Source organism: Amblyomma mixtum, chromosome 10, assembly GCF_055824585.1.
Source record: "Amblyomma mixtum isolate Tamu chromosome 10, ASM5582458v1, whole genome shotgun sequence".
Lineage (NCBI taxonomy): Eukaryota > Metazoa > Arthropoda > Arachnida > Ixodida > Ixodidae > Amblyomma > Amblyomma mixtum.
This window is the reverse complement of record NC_143021.1, coordinates 17441553-17460861: the sequence shown is the minus strand read 5'-3', so window position 1 is coordinate 17460861 and position 19309 is coordinate 17441553. Positions and strand designations below refer to the sequence as shown.

Below are 19309 nucleotides of genomic sequence, written 5' to 3'. Positions count from 1 at the left end.
TGTCTTTCGAGGATCTTGAGTGTTAATTACGCTTAATTACACATTTTCCTTCTAATTTGACACAAATCCAACGTTTTTTCGCCCATTCTGTGACAATTATCACTATGCCGGGATGACTTCCAGAGGATGTGATGTCACACCGTTCCCGTGGATATATCGATACCAAAATTATGCATCTTTCGGGGATCTTAAGCGTGAATTACACTTAATAATACATTTTTGCATCTAATTTGACAGAAATCCGTCATTTTTCCGACCATTCTGTGACAATTTCCACTATGCCAGACGACTTCCGGAGGATGTGACGTCACACCGTTCACATGGCTATATTGACTTCCACGCTATTTCGACGCAATTTCTAAATTTTGCCTATAATTAGTTAATTAATCTACAGTCATCAAACTTGGCTTCTAGTTTCATTTTTTCTCGTCTATCTGAAGAAACCATTGGTTTTCTTCTATCTTTTTTAGTTCCCGAGCCAAACGCGTTCGACACACTTTGTTAATGGACGACAGTATGAGCCTTTAAAGGCTTTCGCCTTAATAGACACGCTTCAATACACCTGATGCGACAAATCTCTGTGAGTGATATTGGATGTATATTCGTTTTCGCATTGACCTCCTTCGCATCGCGTCATTGAATTGGATTTCGCCTTCGCAGTTTGTGTCACTACATCATCTTCTGGTGGGTGAAGACATCGGGAGGGTGGAGGTGTGCGGTTGGCGCAGCCTCAAGGCGGTGGTGGGTGCCCGTAACTGGAGGATGCATTTTTGCCTGTGTGTGTATGAAGTCACCAACGTCCAGGGTCGACGTTGAAGGCTTCGCACACACACAAACGCACACACACGCACACACTCGCACACACACACAACAGGCAAAAATGCGTCTTCCATTTACGAGCTTCACACACACAGACCGCGGCTTTTTTTGCCGGAGCAAACCTTATAAGCCACTGCAATCCATACACATGTTGACACCTCCAAAATGAAGGGGGACGTATTCTTAGTTAACCCCGATTTGTAGAATTCTCGCCGCACTCTCCTGTGACTATTGTATTCCCATTCAAATCTCCAACTTCGCGTAATTGGACGTGCAAGAGAGTTGATGGGGGGCGAAACTCCACAGCTCCTACATGATGCGTTTCTTCGGTTAAACCAGCAGAAAATGAAAATCAAATGGTTATCGGTTTCTCCTGCTGCTCTGCGTTGTTCGCAAAAGAAACCGATGCGTAAAATACCGAAAGCCCCCATCCAGCGTTCATAAATCTGGAAAATGAATTGTGATTGGGAGGGAAATATTTCGAGACACAAGCGTGCTAGGAGAATGCTGCTATACCGAACAATCTAAGGGTGCGATCGACACTGAGATTTCAACGTAAATGTGCACCCCAGCGAGTGACACTAAAAGTTAATTGCTGATATTAGTTAAGTAATAGAGGATCGTTGATGAGAATTATCCGCTCACTCTGCGCTCGCTGGTCGCGTAACCTACACACAAAAATGACTTGTTTACTGCTGAACATTTTATTTTCAAAACCCATTAAAGCCTCAGTTTCAACGCCATCTGACAGCTACATTGAAAACAAAGCGAAGAAATGAGAGAAGAGCCTCAGGGTGCGCAGCCAACGTTTTGACGAGAGGACTTCCGTTGTCGAAAAGACCTTCGTCAAAACAATGCCTATACGCCCTGAGGATCCCCTCTCCCTTGTTCACTTTGTTTGTAAGGTCAAGAAGCTCCCCTTCCTGCCCTCTCTTCAGCGTGAACTATTTAAAAATTTGATATATTTTAAACGTATTAATCATTTAGATTATGTTTATCAGATGGAATTACTTGTTGTTCCCCGTTAACAAAAATAATAAACCTATAAAACAGAGGCTGAACCTGTAGTATGAAGCAACGGACTAGATGAGGTAGTCGCCGTCATCCTGCTAGTCTTAGGCTCAATAAACTGTGTCTGAGAGCATACTTCACAAGGCTGAATGCTACGGAACACCGCTCTGCTTAATAAGCATTCTTCCGCGATAACTGCCCACGATGAGAATAGGCTGGAGAAGCATTGAAATTGAAATTTTGTATGCACCACTTACTGTCGTATCTTTATCATAGCCGGACGGTCCGTGGGCGCGGCACTTACTGGGTTGGTCTCGCAGGCACCAAGCGTTAACTGAAATTATGCACATTTTTTTTCTTTTTACCTATACACAGCCGTCACAGAGTGCAGAGAAAAAAAAGAAATGTGAATTCTTCATACCAAGAAATGTTGGAGAAGTGCAGTTTTGAAAAGGAAATATTTGAGGAACGCAATTTGTTCATATGCCGTACGTTTTCACTTTAACAGTCGATCTATTCGCAGATCTCACCTCGGCAGGCTTACATTTTTTTTCTGACATTAACACTCATTCTATCGTCAGAAACGTTCCCCATTGGTCTCCAATGGCATCCTTAACTACTCGATGAGAGCGATGAAAAAAGGCTTCACTACGCATCGGAGGAACGGACCATTACCTTCCTACAAGTATTTGGGACTACACCTTCAGTCTAATTTAACATGGAATTACCATCTTAGCCATATTCTTGCAGCTTCTAGCCGCTCTCTGGGTCTACTAAAACGTAACCTTAAACAAGCGCCTTTTCACCTAAAAAAACTAGCATACGGTACCTTAATACGGCCTAAAATCGAATATGCGTCGGCCATCTGGGACCCGGATCAAGCATACCTTATAGATGACATGGAATCTTTGCAAAACCGAGGTGTTAGATTCATCTTTTCTGATTATTCTTGTTATACTAGCGTCACCGCACTAAAGGCTCGCGCCGAACTTGATACGTTATCACATCGCCGCAAACTATCACGCTTGACCCTTTTCCATAAACTTTACCATCATGTTTTGCTCCATGACGATTTTTTTCAATCACCTGAATCTTTTTTTCCACGTCGCGATCACCCGCTGAAAGTTAAACGCATATCATGCCACACTTCTTTTGCTAACTCTTTCATACCACGTACTATAGTCGACCGGAATAATCTACCATCACACATCGCTTCTGAACGGGATCTTAACAAGTTTCAGGACCTTCTAACCCAAATGTCTGTTCAGCTTTACTAATTGATTGTACCACATGCTGCATTCAGGTTCTTTGTTTTTTTGTTTTGTTCCTGCGGTCGTTATGCCTCTAAAACACTATCTGTACTTTTTTCGTGTAAATTACAATGTATACTACAGGTTTTTGTTTATTTCTTGTTTTGTTTTCTACATGTGCTTTCTGTAGTTATGTATTGCACCTTGGCGCTTGCTCATTTTTATTTTTTTTGTGTTGTGTGTCATTGCTCCCCCCAATGTAATACCCTCGATTGAGGGCCTTTAGGGGTTTATTGAATTGAATTGAATTGAATTGAATTGAATATTTTCATAAGAGTACCTTACAATATTCCGATACTCAAAATTGACTTCCAAGAATTATGGACTTGTTAGCTCAATAAGAACGCCGTGATGATGTGGCGACAGCGGCCATGGTCGTGGACGAATATCAGGCTGGTGCTGAACTCAGTCCAATTTGACCCAGCTGCGGTGGCTGAGTGGTTACCGTGTTCGGCTGCTGACCCGAAAGACGCGGGTTCGATCCCGGCCGCGGCAGCCGAACTTCGATGAAGGCGACATTCTAGAAGCCAAGTGTACTGTGCGATGTCAGTGCACGTTAACGAACCCCAGGTGGTCGAAATTCCCGGAGCCCTCCACTACGACGTCCCTCATAGCCTGAGTCGCTTTGGGACTTTAAACCCCAATAAACCAACCAACCAATCAACCGATTTGCCGCGGCGACAGGAGCAAGCACGCCAGACTGTCGTATGATAAGCATTCCCAACCCTCTTCTCGCACTCACTTTAAAAGGAACAGAGTGGACCTGTGCGGAAGTGGACCTGTATTGATAAGGTACCATGTCTAATACGAATAGACGCTCTCACCCAAAGCGGAGCTTTTAGAAACTAAAAAAATAAATAAAACAGTATATACAGGTGCCGCCATCATCGACCTATTTCGCATGTAAAACGGATATATCGACAGTGATTTTGGGCACAGATCCCAGGGAGTAGGCAACACTTATACTCAATTCAAGGCAGTGGCAACCCGTCCAATTCGGTGAGAACGCAACAAGTTTGGATCGAGTGGTCAGAAAATTTTGCAATCCAAGTTCCTCGCCGAGAAATGCGTCTCTTGCAGCCAGACAAACATTAACATAACCAGCAAAAGCCAGAAAAGCAGTTTTTATTCAGAACAATAATTGGATAGAGTTGTCGTCCATGTTCTTCAAAGAGGACTGTGTGCGTTTGCAATGGGATGCGTAATGCACCGACAACAATCTCGGGTGTGGTACAACATGCCGCAGGTGATAATGACAGTTCCGGAGCAGTCATGGGGCGAAGAACGAGGTGCATAACGAAAGAATCATACCAAATATTTGCAGGAACACGCCCTTCCTACAGCGCATGATACTACAGAGGCTATTGCAGCAGCACAGGAACACCAATGGCGTAATGTCGAAACAGAGTTGCAAGAATACCGGACTTTGAATAATGCTGACGGGCCCTTTTAGCTTCACCAACAATAAACCCTGAAGACTGTTAGCCCCACACTGTACAAAACAAAGACAGTAGAAGAACGGCGGGCATGACTAGTATGAGAGGAGGGGAAAACCTTCTGCTCACACCTATATAAAAGCATTTTTCAGGGAACCTCTTATGTCCTACAACGTTTATGAGAAAACGCGCAAAGGACATCATCATCATCATCATCAGCCTGACTACGCACACTGCAGGGCAAAGATTTCTCCCATGTATCTCCAGTTAACTATGTCCTTTGCCAGTTATGGCCACCGTATCCCAGCAAACTTCTTACTCGTATCCGCCTGCATAACTTGCTGCCCCTCCATGCTACACTTTCCTCCTCTTGGAATCCACTCCGTTACCCTCAAGGACCAGCGGTTATCTTGCCTTCGCATTACATGCCCTGCCCAAACCCACTTCTTCCTCTTGATTTCGGCTAGGATGTCGTTAACACGCGTTTGTTCCCTCACACATTCTGCCCGCTTCCAGTCTCTTAACGTTACAGCCATCATTTTTCTGTTCTCCCCTCTCTTGTTAATTCTCGTATTGACCTATTCGCTGATGACTACGTATTTTTAGAGAAATTACCGACGCTAAAGACATTATATTGCTTCAATGAGGCCTCAGCACAATAGGGAATCGGTGCAAAGAATGGTTAATGCAGGTAATACCTTAAAAATGCAAAGTCATGCATGTACGTATCTAGAAAAACTTCCGCCCCACCTCACTAGTACATGAATAACATTTCGTTACAATCAGTCACGTGATACAAATAACTTGGCGTTCACATTAGTTGTAATCTTAGCTGATCTCTTCATACCGAGAACATGATTAAAAATGCTAATCGCATGCTAGGCTACTTACGTCGCAACTTTTTTAGTGTTCCTTCTAATTTGAAACCATTGTTTTATCAAACACTAATACCATCCATACTCCAGTATGCAACACCAGTATGGGGCCCTACTCATGACAACTTCATTAATGATCTTGAGATGATGAAGAATAACTCCGTACGTTTTATCCTTGCTATCTACAACCGCGCAGGGAGTAATAACCACTGTGAAGTATATAATCTCTGCCTCCCATCGCTGACGTTGCGTAGAAAAGTTTCTTGTCGCCATGTTCTGCAAGTTGTACCATCATTCCGCTCTTCGTGATCACCTATTTATCTATCCCGCCGCATTGATCATAATCACAAAGTTGGAATTGTGTCATGTAACATGAAATTCTTCTCGCAGTCATTCCTGCCGCGAACCTCACGTGACTGGAACCACCTTCCCAGAGAAGTTGCTGGCCCTGAAAATTATGATCAGTTCCGCGTAGCACTATCTAACATTGTGCTGTTTAACAATCATGTAACCGACTGTATTTTCTCTCCGTTATTACACATTTACCACTCCTCCTCTGTAATTCCAGTGGCCCTGAGGGGTAATGTAAATAAATAAATACGACAGTCATTATTCAGCGGAGAGAACGTAAACGTAGCGACCCTTAGCGAAAACTAATACGTTTGGAATATACGGTGGGATGTTTATATCATTTTTTAACACATTTTGTATTCATGAATACACTAAAAATCTGTGAGAAATAGGTTCCTGCAATTCCATGCTTTGTATTCGAAATATATTTTTAAAATTTGCCAAAAATATCCTAAAGCATACTTCGAGTAAGTTTCAAATACGTGAAAAAGTATGTATGCGGTCTTAGCATCTTGCCAATTTATTAAATGTGCACTTTCGTAAATATGAAATTAATTCGTCCGAAGTAGGCTTCAGTTCTAGCAAAAAGGCAGTCTTTTTAAACGTATTTGCAGCACAGTTATAGCTGTCGTAGAACAGTCTAGTGCTCGATATCGCGTTACGGGAAATGGGATTTGCGCGTTGGCAATGTATTTGAAGTGTACTTTCGTAAATACACAATTAATTAGACCAAACCATACTTCAATCCTAACAAATGGGCAGTCCGCGTAAACATATTTTCATCAAGATTCAAGCTACCGTGGAACAATCTAGGGAACAATACCGGCAAAGGCACCTTGGGTACTTCCTGGACCGAACATGCCAGCGAAAAGGACCCCGACTGGAAAGGCCTGCTTAAACCCCCGTGTATTTTTTGTTGACAGTTGGTTGACTACTGACCTATACCTATGCCTGACGCAGGCTACGACTAGCAGTTCGGTTCTAGATCACCCCCAGATTCGAACGCGGCCAGTACGGCACTTGTGCGACAATTTGGAGGCCCACAGTCTTTGCGCAAAAAACGCCTCACCGGGCAAGATACTGCGTCGTCTCAGCGTGGGTATGTATCAGACAAGCCAATAATCGCATTTGTCGGGGCAGTTCTTGTTTGCTGACATCACTTTCTGTCGGCGTCTGCTGTGCGGAGACACTAGTTCCAATTCCGACACGTGACCTTGCAATGACATATATACCATCTTGATTGATCGTAACTACGCGTCTTCTCAGGGGTGGGATCCTTATCGATTATAGCCTGGTTAGTCATTAGTTCTGCTGTTGACAACATTAACCCGTCTCATCCGGTGAAGCCGCCTTGTGCATCTTTTTAAGCCGAAGTGAATATATTTTCGGTTTATTAAATGTACATTTTAGTCTGTTTTTAAGTTAATCTAACGTATTTAATGTATATTTTAGTACAATTTTAATGTATTATAAATATACTTCGCGGAAAAAAGAGTATTTCTGACGTATTTGTAAGAGCGTTCAAAAAATTATTTCTATTACACTTAAAAAGCATTCGTACTGCAGTTTAAGCACAGGGACAAAAATGTGAAATAGGTATGAAATTAATACAGTATGTTCGAAATGCATTTTTAGCATATCCATTTTTCGCTAGTGGGGGTGGCGGCAAGGAGTAGACTAGGAAGTTTGAAGGCACAGCGTTGCCGTAGCTGTCGCAGTTATATGGGCTTAATGAATGCCAGCAAGAGAGGCCTTTCTCCTGCACTGGACGTGGTTAGGCTGACGACACTCATAAGGATGGTATGGATGTCGGGGTTGTAGCTTTAGCATCAGGGCGACATACCCTTCCAAAAATTTCTTTAATCTGTAGATTGTCCACACACTTTTGCCTGTGAAGTCTATAGACTTTTTGTTGGCAAATCCTATAGACTAGTCTATAGGCAATACGAATTCTATAGACTGTCCGTACGCAGTATATGGCCACACATTTTAAGTAGATATTTTTCTTTAGACAGTCTATAAACTACGAATAGACAAAATGAAATATATATAGGAAGGTAATAAAGTCTATTAGGAATCTGTAAACCATTTTCGTAAGGGTATGTGAATTTCCATATGCGCGATTCGTGTGCGGTATACGTGGACTCGGCACACGGTAAAGAAACGGCAGAGCATGTGAGGCAGCGCCAGCGCGAACCGCTTTGTGGTTCACGCCCACTATTACCGGGGCTCCTTGGGATGAAGAAGAGTTCCATGGTGCCTACTTACCTGCAGGCCGCACGCCAGAAACGTGGTTGGAGTTACCTCCTGTAGTCTTTCTCTTTCGGCCCATAGGCTTAAAACCACCCGGCGACGAGCTGGATTCGGAGTCTGCATAGCATAGATGACAAGGTGCCCAACCAATCTCCGTGAAGAGTTTGTCATAAAAAGCTAGGGCCATTAATATGTTTCAACGTTTGTAGTTGCAAGAAGAGGAAGGGAAGCAATGAGGAATTCAATAAAACAAAACATTTTATGGCTTAAAAAGTAAAAGCTCCAATAATGAAACGAAAACCAACTGCTGACAGCAAAAGAAGGCCTTTATTGTGTAGCATGCAACAGTGAAAGTGTAACAGAACACTGAGAGCCGCGATATAAAATATAATGACTAAGCCTTCCCCAGCACAAAAGGACAAGTCAATAACTCTCTCAGCTATCTCAATAACAACCATTTAATTTAAGCGTTAAAATTTGTTTAATTCCTTGAGTTGCATTTAAAGTGGCATTGTATGCACTAAAAGAGAAGGCCAAGGTTGGTTTGCAACGTCAAAAGAGAAGACCATTGCATTGGAACAAAGTCGCTTTGTTGGGGATACGTCTAACGATTACCAAAGTTTTTAAGGCTGCTCTGGCATATGAGTGAAGAGCGGAGAAGCATTCGAGGACCAAAATTTTCATTGAACCTGTAGGCACTCTGTAAACCGATTAAGAACTAGAATTCCCAGCAAGAATACTGTTAATTGGAAAGTGCTCCTTCATTATCCCTTCGCCTACGACAAGCGAAGAAAGCCCAGTAGTCAAGCGTGACAGTAAGGCCTAAGATGCTACAAAGCAGCCTGAATACTGCTCGAATTAGAAAAAAATGCCCCCTGACTATTCCTGCAGTTTCTGAGGCTGCAACGTACTGCGGCTAGCAACGATCACATATTCGGGTGTCACATTTTCCCATCCTTAAGCCGGGACCTTCATATAGATAACACGCGTGCAGAGACGTTCGAACAATTTGGATTTATTCGCAGGAAACTTCCATCAGCGCCTTTTCAGACATAGTTAGCAGCTCATGACGTGCTCTTGAAACCAAACCTTGAGTACTTCAACATTGTTTGGAACGCTCAACAACTATATCTGCGCAAAAAACTAGGAAACGTTCAAAAATACACTTTCCTACGAGCGTAAGCACCTATCCGTTACCTTGACATGTCAGCAACCCGTCACTTCCATGAAATTTGTTTTCCTTCTTTACAACGGCTGAATCAAGACTTACGTAAATGAATATGTTAGGCCAACATGACATCGTTCTACGCGTTTAAATGATGAAAACTGCATGAGGCTGTTTCTAACTCGATGCGGCGCATACGAATTCTAATCTTTTTTTCTTCAGCCATTGCGAGTAGGGAATAGCCTCCCTCATGGGTCATCGACAACATCTGCACTGTTCTTAAAGAAGGCATAATCAAAACCAAACATCCCCAAAAATGTTGCTATGATGATAATTTCAGTGATTCACCGAAAGCGTTCACCCTTTCGATACCTTTAGATTGGCGCGTTTACTTTCGCATAAGCACACCAGTTTTCTCTTTCGAAGTGCTGACTGATGCGCGTCGTGATCGTTCTCACTAATGTTATTTTTGTGTTCTTATTCCTGCTTGCCACGATCCACTGTACTGCGGTGCGCATGTTCCCCATTCTAGTATGTCTAATCTTTCTCCACTTCGTTTGCCCTCTCCTACAAGATCCGAAATATGACTTAGAGTGCCCTAAATAAATAAATGAATAAATTATGGTAAAAAGTTGCACTGCATCTCAAAAAGCCTTTTAAGATTGGCACATGCTCATGCTACATGGCAGGTGGCCAGTAAAGCTGCGCTGCCTAGCGCGCTAAAGGCACGCACAAAATTTGTCGCTCGAAAATATTTTACTCTTTTCAGTGGAAGTTCGAGGAAGGAAGCAACTCCCTCTGCATTAGCCTGCGATATAAACGTTGAATGCAACTGCTCGTGACTCACCGGAGTTCTTGTCGTCACAAGCCCCGTCTGTTTGCGTACAAATAACTTGCTTACGAGCGCGCTTGGGGTAGCGGCGCTGAATCGACGAGCTGCTTGGGGAACCTAATGAATGGCAGAATGAAAGGTTTCGTAGTTTAGGGGGAGATATCGGGGTCTCAAATTCCGCGAGAAAAGACAACATAAATGACTTCGTGATATACAGTAGTGAAGAAAAAAGATGCATTTAAAATTTTTTTTTCTATAAATTCAAAATATCGCGGATACAAAAGACATATTTGCTATTTCTGAATACAATATAATGCAATAATGCCTTGCCCTCTTCTCCCGTCTTTAGTTTTTTGGGGCGTAACTGTATGCCTTCAGTTAGTTTTCCATTTTTGTCCTCCATGGGCGCTTCTCATGGCGTCCATTTTCGATCTGTTCTCAATTATTATTAACTCGCTGTCAATTTCAGGTGCCATATTCTGCAGTTACATAAGTTTATAAGCAATGGGCGGAGTGTGAAGTTAACATAACGCCACCATGACTACCTAAATACCTGTTATCTGCTGCAGTAACTTTGTAATGAAACAGCAAAATATTCATAGTAGCGCACTCCATTCTTTCACAGGTTTTGAAGAGATGTAGGTTCAAAGGTTTGGTTTCTCGAACTTCGCAGGAGACATGCCGGAGCGACCAACCAAGTTGTTGAAGAAGACCTTATTCGCGCGCGCCTAAAATTCTCTAGACTGATTCTTGTCATTTCAGACGATTGGACCTTGTTATCAGGCTCTATAGTAACTCCAGGGTCTGTGAGACGTCAAGTGCAATGTGCTGATCTAAAGAACCCAGCTGGAAACACTGCACATCTGTGAAAAGAACCGGGTTTCCAGGATGATGTAGAGGAAGGAACACCCGGCGTGTCACGAATGAGAGAGGGTGATTTAATTAGATAAATTGATGTTCTATGTCGTGCAGGAATGATGGGATTCCCGAAACGCAATTTATGTGGGCCTCGTTGTCAGTTTAACACGTCAGCCAAACATGATGTTTGTTCTTATTTTATCGTTGTGTGGTTCACTTTTTTTTTTCGTTTGCTTCAGTGTGTGCGTGTCGGGCCGTAACGTTCTACAAAATGTTAGATGCAATGTTTTGTAACTTCCGAAGGTGGGATTTTTGTTGTTTTGTTAAGTGGCGTTTGCTGCATGTGCATTTTTTCAAGTACTTGTACATAGCCTATTTTTTTTCCTTCCTCTTAGTAAGTTGTACCTGGCTTCTTAACTTCTTTATTTCTTTTTCAGCCGTTTATATTCCGTGTTGCATATTTGTTAAGTTTTCTTTGATGAATTACCCCCCCCCCCTTTTGTAATTCCCGCATTTGACCTTTAGGGTATTCAAATAAATAAAATAAATAAATAAATGTGTGAACGTAATGGCACACGGCTGATTCTCCGCTCAGGAAGTTTGCCTCCTTGGTGTATTCAATGTACCGTGGGTGAAGAAGTGGTTAAGGGCTTTCTTGAAAACGTTATGACACCGTATACATGCACAAATATGGGATTTCAATATATGTTTCAAAAGAATTACGACCTGAAGAATTTTTCTACGCATGTGAATGATTGAATGAAGAAGAAGACGGCGGACGTTAGGGAGTGACCAAGCCATCCTACCGAGATTGTTTCAATTGAACATAGTAGTAACCATAGGAGAAGAGGAAGAGGACGGAGCTGTGCTGACGTGTCTCGCATGGGCTCCCGCCTCGAAGCCACTTTTCGGCAGAAAGAGTCAGCCTTCGGGCTCGAATATTTTGGACGACATCCGGGCCATTGTCCAGTGCCTGCTGAAGCCGGATTTTGCCAATCTACGGACTCCTAGGCATATTGCCGGCTGACTGCCGGCCTAGCCATCGAGCTCGACCTAGCTCGCCACCTCTCCGCCGGGAGCTGAGCGCCCAGGGACCCGCACAGATGGAGTACGCCGTGGAAGGCGAGAAAATATCAGCGTCGGAGCTCGAGGACGGAAAATGGGAAACCATTCTTCGGTACCGCGACCGACAACGAGGGAGTGACCAAGCCATCCTACCGAGATTGTTTCAATTGAACATATTTGGATAGGCGTCGCGCGTCGTCTGAGAAACAAAGCAGCCAGCAGCGCCTAGCATAAAGTGGACAAGCTGGTGAAAGACTGGGGACCTTGTGCTAGACGTTCACTCAGAGCTTCCTGGACTCCATGCTTCGGCGAGATCAAGCAGTCATTGCTGGAAAATCGCGTGCGAAGTATTTATGCATTAGGTTGTTGTGAAAAGGCATTCTTGAAATTGTTGCCTCATGTTGTAACAAAAAAAGATATAATTGCCGATACCCTAACACAGCGCAGAAGGCAGTTGCTAAATAATTTAGCTGTTGGATAAATTGTTGCGTAATACGATGATAGACATTGGTTGCTATTGTGCAAAAGATTTGATATTGGCAGCCCACCAACCTCAGGCTCAAATTTTAGTGCCCTAAAAAGTTAAAAACGAAAAACTGAAATATCATATATTTTCTTTCACTACTGCAGCTGCATACTGCATATACTCGTATACTGGCAAAAAAAAAAAAAGCACCGAAGCGGGCAGTATTCACATATATTGCAAATGCCATGCTAGTGCCGCTACACTTATGTGATTAGGATGTTGCGTCAAATCGTTTTACCAATCTAAATTCGTTTCATCTGGGGTTTTTAGGTATCCGTGGCCTTTCTTCTACCTCAATGAAACGGCTTACTGTCCTCCTGCTGTGATTTGCTCCCAGTCGTCTCCATCAGGGCGGACGCTTCTGTTGGTGTCTCCGGCTCTGTTCCCTCAGCGTTCAGTCGGTTGGCGGCTGCAGGCTGGGAACTGCTGGCGGTTGATTCACCTGAGAGCAGTAACGAGGCAATAGAGGAAATCTTGGCTGGCTGTTACGCTTTTCTTTCCAGGTTTCCGGACAGTTCGGCCTTTACCAGTTTTAGCCGTGTAACCCGGATTTTAGAAGTATTTATTTCGGCGCCAAGAAAAATATTACAACCATGCCGCAATCAGAAAAATAGCGCCAAAACTTGTTAAGAGGCTACGTTACTATCATTTAAAATTTATTCATGCTTGTAGCGGTGAGCACACTACTTCAGAATGTTAAAATATTAAGCTAGTGCAAGGAAAATGGAATTCCAAAACGATTTTATTGCTCACATATATCGGATCTCAACGTTTTGCGTCGTGAATCCTTGATATATAACATTGATCTGTCAAGTGATTCAACCTCACTTCATTCTTGTTCAGTTCCATCTACGAAATACAGCTGCTGAAATTCACAGCGCCAATGGGAAAAGACTGAACAGGATAACAGTCTGACTGGGTAGCTACTGAAAATTAAGAGGTTCCTAACTTACAGTTGCTGTCACCCTTCGCTGGAGCGTTCCATGCCGCCGATTCACACTTCATAAAATCTGGGACTGCAGGACGAAGACCTAAAAGATAGGGAAGCCTACATGAGTGACAATATTTATTTTTACTGTAGGGAAGTGCATATTTCTGGCAGTCCAACATCTGTTTAGCCGATAACAATTTCTTTTTGTACTAGAGCTGCATAACAACAGTAAGCGATTACGCTCTGGCGAGAACGCGATCTATTTCGAGGCACGGGTAATGAAGGGTGGGAATTTCAGTACGAATACATGTCGCATTTCACCGCCGTCTCTACACTGTAGAGATGGGGACAGAAAGAGCTGTGTCATACTCGGTAGCAAAACACAATAGCCGCTGGTCCAACGCCTGAGGTAGGCTAATAGTGAGGAGATTTATTGTGCACTCACAATTGCACTTTGTTAATTAGCTTGCGAGATTGAAACTCACTGTCATTTCGATTTTACTAAAGGATTCAAAACACCCCTCTTTCAGATTGTTTAACAAGGCGCCAAAACACCTAATACACTCTTATCGTACGATGTTACTCCGAAGGCACTACGTAAAGGAGTTCGTCGTGTTAAAAAAAATTGGTTGCGCCGGAAAGTATGCCTGTACAGCAGTCTTGAGTAACTGTAGTCGACTTTCTCCGAAATGCTCATCGTTCTCTTTTGGCCGGTGTTCGTGTTGCGCACCTGCGGCCACTATACGCTCCATTTCAAAAAAGAACAGCGCTACTTTTGACAGGGACGAAAGGAAAGGCACACGAGGACAGGCGCTGTCTAGACACCCAAAACGCGAATACGCCTGTATGGGAGCAAGGAGGGAGTAATCTATCCCCTAGCGCAGTACCTTTTATAGAGGGGAGTGCGCTAAAGGATAGATTGCTCCATTTTTACTCCTTTAAAGGAGTAAAATGGAGCAAGCTGACCTCTGGCGCACTCCATTTTATACACAGACTTCACACACAGAATTTTATATGTCCAGTATTTATATACACACTATACAGAATTCTACATCGAGTTTAGAAATATCCAAGTCTGTATGGAAACCCTGTCCATCGAGTGTGTTGTCTATGCTTTCGGAGGACTGGAATTCACTACCCTGTCTGCACGGGCTTAATGGTTTGGTTTATGGGGTTTAACGTCCCAAAGCGACTCAGGCTATTAGGGACGCCGTAGTGGGGGGCTCCGGAGATTTCGACCACCTGGGGTTCTTTAACGTGCCCTGACATCCCACAGCACACGGGCCTCTAGAATTTCGCCCCCATAGAAATTCGGCCGCCACGGCCGGGACCGAACCCGCGTCTTTCGGGTCAGCAGGCGAGCACCGTAACCACTGAGCCACCGCGGCGGCTGCACGTGCTTGATGTTCGTTCTGCCCCGTCGCCAGGAGAGAGAAAAAAATGTGTAACAACGTTCAGTGCAGACCTCTGACGCTGCTCTCGGTAACCAGGCAAATAGTGCCTGTTGTGGTGAAGACATGCGCGACAATAAATTTCGGAGATACCACTAGTTTTGGCAAGCGTTCTCAGTTAGATGCATGGCTGTGAGATACACGGTCTGTTCTGAAAGTAGTAGGACTCATTTTTTAAGCAAAATTTATTCAAGAGAATAGTACAAACGATTACAATTTTTCAAGGTAGCACCCTTCCGCACCTACACGCTGCTGCCAATGAGTTTTACAGTTTTCGTACGCCTCCAGGAACGCCTGGACCGGAATGCTGTTTAGCTCCCTCCTCACGGCCTGTTGAACCACCTCTACCGATCCGTGATGTTCCCCCTTGAACGTCGGTTTTATCCTCGGGAATAGAAAAAAGTCTGGCGGGGCCAAGTCGAGGCTGTAGGGGGGCTGAGGCAGCGTTGCCGCCTTGTGCTGGGCACAAAATCGGGGTCCTCATTCACATGATGAAGAAGATCCTACCGGTTGGCCTTTTCCTCCTCTGACAACACTCCCGGCACCAACTTCACGCATGCTTTCCTCATGGATAAGTTTTCTGTCACGCTCTCAAAAACTTGGGTTTGAGGAATGCTCAAGTCATCAGCAATCATTCTGATACTCATTGTACGATCACTGTGAAGTGTTAGCGATGACCGAAAAAGGGAAGGGGGAGCGAGTAAGAACACTCCACGCACCAACAATTTTTGGGGAATAAAAACGGATATATTGTGGTTACAATTTAAGTTCACGCACTTCAAAAGGGTTCGCACTGTCTTACACGCACGTCCGCTCAGATTGCTCGTAAAATGTGATCTGTAAAATCAAACTGGAAACCAGTTTGGTACCTTTTAGAATTTTAGGCGATATGTTGTCAGGGCCTGGACTGCTACAGATCTTAAGGTTATCTATTAGTTTCGCTATGCCTTCAGATGTGATTGTGACCGGCTGCATTTCGGAGTAGTTAAAACACGGTTGGAAGGGAACGTCGGAAGTGGGTTCATGAGTGAACACAGAAGCGAAATACGAATTCATGACTTCAGCGCACTGGTTACCTGGTACATGCGAGCCATCAGAATGGGTCAATGACATGTGTGGCGGGCAGCGTTTCGGGGTTAATATGCTCCAAAATTTTTGCGGTTTGTCGCGTAGAATAGTTAGAAGGTCTTGGTGGAAGAACTTTCGTTTGGAGCGCTTCAATTGGCCCGTGTATTCACGTAGCGCTTTAAAGTAGGAAGACCAATTCTGGGGAGAATCCGCTTGCTTAGCTTCCCGAAAAGTACGCTTTTTTCTTCTGGCTAGTTTTCGCAATGAATTAGAAAACCAAGGCTTGCTGGCATCCCCTCGAATGCGCACCAGAGGAACGAACCTGTCGATGAAAGACAGTATTTTGTGTTTGAATAAACACCAATTTTGTTCAACTGTTCTATAATTAGCGAGGGGACTAAATGTTGAAGAAAGACATCTAGTTCTGTATTTATCTTGTTAAAATTGGCTTTGCTGTAGTCCCTGATGTACTTGGTTTCAGGTTGGCGATGTTGTAACGTAATGGAGAGGTCGAATAAGAGAATGTTGTGATCGCTTACGCCCTTTATGCTTCGAACAGACTTAATTAACTCGGGATTAGAGACGAGAAACAAATCCAAAATGTTAGAACCACGAGTTGGCACAGTGACCATCTGAGTGAAGTAGCTCATAGACTAATGACAGGACAAAATGAACTGGGTGTAGCCCATAGACCAATGACAGAGGACAAAATGAACTGGGTATATCTCATAGACCAATTACAGAGGACAAAATGAACTGGGTATATCTCATAGTCCAATGACAGAGGACAAAATGAACCGGGTATATCTCATAGACCAATGACAGAGGACAAAATGAACTGGATATATCTCATAGACCAATGACAGAGGACAAAATGAACTGGGTATATCTCATAGACTAATGACAGAGGACAAAATGAACTGGATGTAGCTCATAGACTAATGACAGGACAAAATGAACTGGATGTAGCTCATAGACTAATGACAGGACAAAATGAACTGGGTGTAGCCCATAGACCAATGACAGAGGACAAAATGAACTGGGTTATCTCATAGACCAATTACAGAGGACAAAATGAACTGGATGTAGCTCATAGACTAATGACAGAGGACAAAATGAACTGGGTGTAGCCCATAGACCAATGGCAGAGGACAAAATGAACTGGGTTATCTCATAGAATAATTACAGAGGACGAAATGAACTGGGTTATCTCATAGACCAATTACAGAGGACAAAATTAACTAGGTTATCTCAGACTAATGACAGAGGACAAAATTAACTGGGTATACCTGATAGATCAATATCAGAGGACAAAATGAACTGGGTGATCTCATAGATCAATGACAGAGGACAAAATGAACTGGGTACATCTCATAGACCAATGGCAGATGACCAAATGTAGCCAAAATGTACGATGTAAAATGGACAGCTTGTAGAATACGTCCCCTTGCGTCTTTCACGAGCGGCCGAGGCCGTACTTGAGGATCATGTAATTCACGGGTGGCTTGGGGCCCACGCATCCGCAACTCGGTGTTCGCACCCACCTTAGGTTTGGCCCAGGCCGATGGCTCCTCCAACGAGCGCTTAGATGGATCCGACGGCCCTTACTCCCCGTGATTAGCGGCAACACGTAAGCACTCCCCACTTGGTGCCCTCTAGGCAGTGTTGCCAACTGCTCACTTTGCTTTTTTTCCGCCTTCGCGACGCAAAATTTCGCCTTTTTTCCAACAAGATATTTTTGGACAAGTAATTTTAGGGCAATTACCGGGAAAGAATATTTATTTATTTATTTATTTATTTATTTATTTATTTATTTATTTATTTATTTATTTATTTATTTATTTATTTATTTATTTACAGATACTGCTGTCGCAGCGGAGAGACATAGAAGGAGTGTGTACACACATTAGTAAAGACAAGTAACATGGGTAGATAGAAATAGATAATACACAAGTATTAAAAACATATCAACAGGTCAGATTGTTAGGCAACTGAACAACGAACTCTTCAATTGGCACCGAGCTAAATGAGCCGTGCAATCGATTCCAAAGGTCAAGAGTTAGAGGGAAAAAAGAAAATTTAAAGTAGTCTAAATGTGGTTTGAAAGGAACAATGTTTAATGGGTGGTTCCGTTGAGTTGCACGTTCACTTGAGGACACAAATGAGAAGGGTGCCTGAATGATGTGATCACGTGAGAGCGATCTTGTGCAGCATAATGATGCGTTCACGTGCGCGCCTATGTTCTAACATTTACAAAGACGAAGTGTGCCCATGTGAAGAATGTGAAAAGATGCGATCGTACCGGCCGAAGATGAATCGTATTGCTTTTTTTAACTGACTCTAAACGGTCAATACATTTAGAATAAATAAATTCACAGCTCATATGTCTCTGAAGCCCTCATCATCATAAACATCATCAGCCTGACTACACCCACTGCAGAGCAAAGGCCTCTTCCATATCTCTCCAATTAACCCAGTCCTGTTCCAGCCGCTGCCACCCCATACCTACATACGCAACCCTATAAAGTTGAACAGCCATCATTACCTGAAGCCAAAACTTTGCCTTGCACATGTTCAAATGGTATTCATTCAAGGTGACCCCTAAAAGAAGTTTTTCGAGATTTTGTCTTTATTGTAGCTGTTAATACCACAAAAATGAACGAAATTATTGCAAGAGAATTATTGCCTTTGGCGATTTCGCGCCATTGAGACCCCTGTTTTGACCGTAAATAGACAAAAACTAGAAATTTTCCATTGAAGCAGCAGGAAAGAAACGTTTATCACGCTGATTTTAGTCTGATGCACGTTGCGCAAACAAGAAGTTTTTCCAGCTAGTTTAGTGTCACTTACGGAGAACTGCATGTGCTTTTTTTGCTACAGTAAAGTTAACTGCTCTCCGCTCGAGCCAGCGTTTTCGGAGTGCCATGCGCAGAATCGCGATTGCAACAACGAAATGCGTGCCCGTCCCGTTTCTCTTCTTAGCCTTCACACCAGCAATCAGAGCAAAAAGTTCGTTTAGATAAGGTGATTGCGTGCGACTAGTTAAGGAGTAGTCTTTCACCTTGCTTATGTCAAGGAATACCGGTATGAATTCAAAGTTCCTGCTTTGTGAGACCGGAAACAGCATGTCATCGAGGCACACGGCCATCAAGCGCGAGCTCTCAGCTGACAAAAATACACCGGCATAAATTTTCATGCCACATATGTTCTAGCCATTAAACTACAGCTAATGCTATGGAGCCAAGAATGACGACTGACCGCACCTTTTCGGAGATCTTAGCTCATGCAGCGTTGATTTGTATGAGCGCAGCATCGAAGAAAACAGTTTTACCGGGATCTGAAAAGTTTCCCACATTTT

At 43.4% G+C, this 19309-nt stretch overlaps 1 protein-coding gene across 1 annotated transcript in view; it reads right to left on the bottom strand.

Annotated features, from left to right (window-relative positions):
- Window positions 1-19309, bottom strand: part of LOC149325237 (histone-lysine N-methyltransferase PRDM9-like) — a 45172-nt gene that overhangs the window by 24892 nt on the left and 971 nt on the right. Inside the window, exons 2-6 of the mRNA XM_089564208.1 lie at window positions 13455-13532; window positions 12812-12943; window positions 10068-10169; window positions 8071-8172; window positions 2088-2164 (exon numbers count right to left, since the gene is read on the bottom strand). Of these exons, the coding sequence (XP_089420334.1) occupies window positions 2088-2164; window positions 8071-8172; window positions 10068-10169; window positions 12812-12943; window positions 13455-13532 (491 nt within the window). The remainder of the gene's footprint in view (window positions 1-2087; window positions 2165-8070; window positions 8173-10067; window positions 10170-12811; window positions 12944-13454; window positions 13533-19309) is intronic.